This window comes from Phalaenopsis equestris, unplaced genomic scaffold (genome assembly GCF_001263595.1).
Source record: "Phalaenopsis equestris unplaced genomic scaffold, ASM126359v1 Scaffold232797, whole genome shotgun sequence".
NCBI classification, from domain to species: Eukaryota; Viridiplantae; Streptophyta; class Magnoliopsida; order Asparagales; family Orchidaceae; genus Phalaenopsis; species Phalaenopsis equestris.
Window position 1 is genome coordinate 269990 of NW_018250758.1, and position 4926 is coordinate 274915.

General features: G+C 38.3%; 1 protein-coding gene across 1 annotated transcript; it reads right to left on the reverse strand.

The window, feature by feature from the left end:
* Window positions 1–2970: 2970 nt before the first annotated feature.
* LOC110038413 lies at window positions 2971–4025 on the reverse strand. The gene is made up of 2 exons (XM_020743254.1): window positions 3965–4025; window positions 2971–3296 (listed from the first exon to the last, which is right to left on the reverse strand). The coding sequence occupies exons 1-2, from the start codon at window positions 4023–4025 to the stop codon at window positions 2971–2973; spliced, it is 387 nt and encodes a 128-aa protein (XP_020598913.1).
* Window positions 4026–4926: the final 901 nt, after the last annotated feature.

Genomic DNA, 4926 nt, shown 5'->3' on the forward strand with positions numbered 1-4926 from the left:
GAGGGAAAGTGGGTGGCATCGGGGGGGCTTACCCATTTGGGCGGGAAAATCCGCTAAAAATAGGTTACCGGCGAGGCGACCGACGTAGGTCGGTTAAGACTGGCGAGGGAAGAGGTGACCGGAGAACCGGAAGAGGCTTCGAGATCCGGTCAATAGAAGGGAGGAGGAAGAAAAGTTCGGTTAGGGCAAAAAAAGAAAGGTTCCGAGAAGAGGAAGGGAGAGACGCGTGTAAGGGAAATTTATTTATGGTTTTAAAACCTTTTCTTTTATTTAAAAAAAAATTATTATATATATTTTATTAGAAAATATCAAATTTTGTTCATGTACAGCGTTCCAACAAAACATGTGTCTTCCCTAGATAAATTTATGTTCCGGACGCGACGGCAGGGTCTGTTTCTTCATCCGGCATTATCTGGACAAATTCGTCGACGATTGAGCCAATTTAACTTCAATTCGCGCGCGACGGGTCAAATAAAATTATTGTGACCCTTTCAGAACTGTTTAACGAGTCATTGACCGATCTTCACATAAGCAATAACCAAAGTCAAATAAACTGTCGCGGCAGAAAGTCAAACGTCACACGCCGTGGAGTTCACTTTGGCTTTTAAATCCCTTATGGGAACTCAGCAAGAGTTTCAACATGTTCGGCTATAATCGACTCAACTGGACGTCAGGATTAGAAACCGTCAGTATGAAACTTCAAGAAGCGAAGAAATGGTCTAAATTTCTAAGTCATGTAGATCCCAGTCTAGTCCTCAAGAAGAGTCAAAATAGAAATCCTAAGGCTAGATCCTAGGGTATCTAAGGAATGGAAAAGAAGAACTAAAAAATGAGGTCAACAAATGGACCCCCAATAGGTGTGGTGTGTTGTACGAACACGCCACGCCTATTGGCATTGACCGAAATGATCAACCCAATCCCGCAAGAATGTCCAAGTAACCATACTTGGGACAAATCAAAGATTGAATTTGAATTGAGGTGAAGTAGGATTTTTGCTGGGAACAAGAATTTATATTTTGAAATTGCTGTCATGGATTTGAATTTTCAAATAACTTCTGAAATATGTGCAAAAGGAATATTCAAAATTTGACAATAATATCAAAGAATGTACGGAGGAAGAAATCAAATCAAACTTTATCCCAAAGGATGTAGAGAAAATAAGTGAAACAGGAAGGCTACATCAACTCGGAATACCGCTGGGGAAGTTACATTCCAGCTGAATCTAGTCAAACAAATGTCGTGTGTTGTTGTCTTAGGATTCATCACAGAGTCAAAGTTGACTTCTCCTCAAACCTAAGCAAAACAGGAAGATACCAAACCAACTCGGAATACCGCTGGGGAAGTTACATCTGAGCTGAAACTCGTTGAAGAATGTCGACCATTAAGGACATTACACCAAACTCCAAGAAAGGACTATACCAATTTGAGCTACCACTAAGGAAATTATGTTCAAACTAGATCTAGTAAAAAATGACAACCATCAAGGATAGTACGCCTATATTTCAAGAAAAGACTATACCAGTTTCGGCTACCACTGGGGATAATATGTCCGAACTGGATCTAGTCAAAGAATGACAACCATTAAGGAGATTACGCCAATGAAGACCGTACCAGTTCGGGTTACCGCTGGGGATATTATGTCTGAACTAGATCTAGTCGAAGAATGAAAACTGTTAAGGAGATTATGCCAACAAAAGATTGCACTAGTTCGGGCTACCGCTGTGGATATTACGTTTGAACTAGATCTAGTTGAAGAATGGTAACCGTCAAGGAGATTACACCAATGAAGACTGTACCAGTTCAGGATATCGCTGGGGATATTACGTTCGAACTAGATCTAATCGAAAAATGGCAATCGTTAAGGAGATTATGCTAATGAAGGTTGTACCAGTTCGGGCTACTGCTAGGGATATTACGTCCGAACTAGATCTAGTCGAAGAATGACAACCGTTAAGGAGATTACGCCAACGAAGGCTGTACCAGTTCGAGCTACTGCTGGGGATATTACATCCGAACTAGATCTAGTCGAACAATGACAATCGTTAAGGAGATTACGCCAATGAAGACTGTACCAGTTCGGGCTACCGCTGGGGATATTACGTCCGAACTAGATCTAGTCGAAGAATGACAACCGTTAAGGAGATTACGCCAATATTTCAAGGAATCAGAAATGTGAGATATCATGCGAAATTTTGTAAGAACAATGATAGACATATGAATTTATGAAGATGTGAAGAATCATGTGTAATCGTATGAAAATCATGCGTAAACGAAATGTGAAGTGTGAAAAAAATCCGAAGACTTATGGAAACATGAAATTTGTAAGGTTTACAAGATTGTGAAAGAAAATACAACACTTACAGAAGTCTAGGAATAATCAACTCGTGGTGAAAAAATTTGGTTCTTTGAAATTTTCATGATCTAAAAAAAATGTTTTATTGTTTATTGTTAATTAATTTTATATATGTAAAAATATATATATATTATTCATTATAGATATTATTTTACACATCATTCTTGCTTTTTTATCCTTTCTCAAAGTTGAGAGAAACCAAAATTCATTCGTTTTCTCAATCAATTGTCCAAATTTGCATTCATAATTGTGAAGAGAAATTTCAACACATTTTCATTAAAATGTCATGCCAGGAATATAATCAGACACCAAATGTAATACTATTTGATTCCATTCAAGAAGACATAATCAAAATATCTTTCGGAACTACATGAATGATCCATATATCTAAATGTTCTCATATATCAATATACCACTGAATTTAATCCACATATCAACCAACTAGTCATCTATTTTCAGTATCCATGTCAAAATGATAAGTTATATAGGGACTAGCCTCACCTTCTAACATATCATCGGAAAAGTAGAAGCAACTTTTCCTAAATATATATTGAGGTGTGTTGTCTTTCAATGACTTATAACTCATAAGGCAGCAAATTTTCTATCTCAGGATCAGGCTAAAAACAGAATGGTACCTTGTCCTCATTCATTCTCCTGAGAGTTATAGAAACCCTCGTATATAGCACTCCAGGGATGCAGTGTTTAGCTACATCAGCGCCATTGCCTTTCAGAATCAAAACTGATCCCACACGTAAAGGGATCTCCACAGAACCTCTGAATTCTCCATCATCGACAATATGGATCTCTGTTCCAAACACAATATTGCATTTATTGATGAATGAAACTTTGCAGAATGGTCTCGCGAAATTGTGATGATCAACATGTGGAGGAATACAGTCACTAGCCTCGTAGATATTAACTATGCAACTATTGAGAATACAATCTGCTAGTAAAATACACAAAGTTACAATTGTTTGATTATCCTCTTTATGAATACCGGCAAAGGATCAACTTCGTCATGACGAATTATTCCGGGCAAATTTCCTTCTTTGTCCTGAGAAAAATTATAACAACATTTATATTGTATCGTAACCCTTCCTTTACCATGTTTCCACTTCTTGGAATATGTTCTTCTTCTTAACTGACCAGCTCGACCCATGTCTCTTTCCAAAAAGACATGCTCAATAATATCATTTTGCTCACTGCTAGTGAATACACTGGTATGCAATTCTAATCCGTCGAGTATGTTAACATACTTCCCCTGAAGTCTCTGAAAATGATTGAAATTCTATTTTCTTACTTTCTCATATTTCTCCAGCTCATGTTCCAGAATAATTTGTAAAGGACGTGTTCTGTTTACAAATTGAGGAATGTAAGGCTCAACTTTCATAGATCTTTCTTAAGTCTTCTCCTTTTCAGAAATCGCATTTTCTTCGGCCTTCACGAGTTGAGGTAAAACTTCAACTAATTGATCAGAAGTTTTACCTTTTAACTTGCTAGCCATTTGTGTAATAGCATCATCATTTTCCCCCTTTTATCTTAATTGCTCCAGCATCTTATGGATGGGGCAATTTCAATTCCTTTTCTACGTGCGAGTGAGTGTTTCCTTACCTTCCGGCTGACCGCCGGTAGGGGTAGCACCAACAAGCTCGCCCTTTGAAGTCATTACCATCGACTTCATCTAATTGATCGCAGCATTAATAGTCTCTGCTTCATCAATTTTTTCTAACTTTTTTTTTTTCGCGGCGGTGAATTGATTTTTACTCCTGAATTTTAGCACAGACTTTTGCTCACAAAATTCTTCTTTATTAACCATGGTTAAGGCTAAAATTTCGTAATCTAGCTCAATTTGGTCAAGTCGAGATCAAATTTGATCACTCCTCCTTCTTCGAACTTCTCTTTATTAAAGGCAAAACCCATGTCATTCTTGAAAGTGAAAATCAGCCTTCCTCCTGACATTTTCCTGCAGCAAAATAGGAAAAGAATCAGTATGTCAGACCGGGCTCAATCAAGAACAATATGAATTCTTTATTTATTTACATATATATATATATATATATATATATATATATATATATATGGAGCTTCTGGCTGGTTGGTAGGCTGGTGGGGGAGAGTGGTTTCCTCTTCTTCCTTGCTATTTGTTTGGTGGGCTGGAGGTTCTTCCTGCTGGTCATTTTCTTCTGTTATTGTAGTTGGTTTGTTGTTGTTCCTCTGGTTGGCCCTTTTGTCTGCCTGCCTTACCTGAGCCGGGGTCACCATTGGGATTGTGGTGGTGACCTTGTTGGAGGCTGGGGGGGGGTTTCTCTGCCAAGGTCTCTCTTGATTTTAGTTTTAGTGGGGAAGTGTTTAGCTTTCCCTTGGGTTACTGTTCCATTGGTTTGTGGCTTGCTGGTTTTCCTCTGGTGTTGATGCTACTCTGAATGGCTGCTAGCATTGCTCTGGACACTAATCTCCAATGGGCCAAGGCCACCTATGCTGGGGTGGGTGGACACCCTAAGGAACCCTAAGGAAAATTTGTAGAATATGGATAAATTAGTGTTTCCACAAGAATTTTATGATAATTTAGCTGG

Coding starts and splice junctions, on each gene's coding strand:
- LOC110038413 (XM_020743254.1), bottom strand. CDS start 4,025: ATGGTAATGACTTCAAAGGGCGAGCTTGTTGGTGCTACCCCTACCGGC. Junction 3,297..3,964: donor TACCGGCGGTCAGCCGGAAG/GTAAGGAAACAC, acceptor TTTTACTAGCAG/ATTGTATTCTCAATAGTTGC.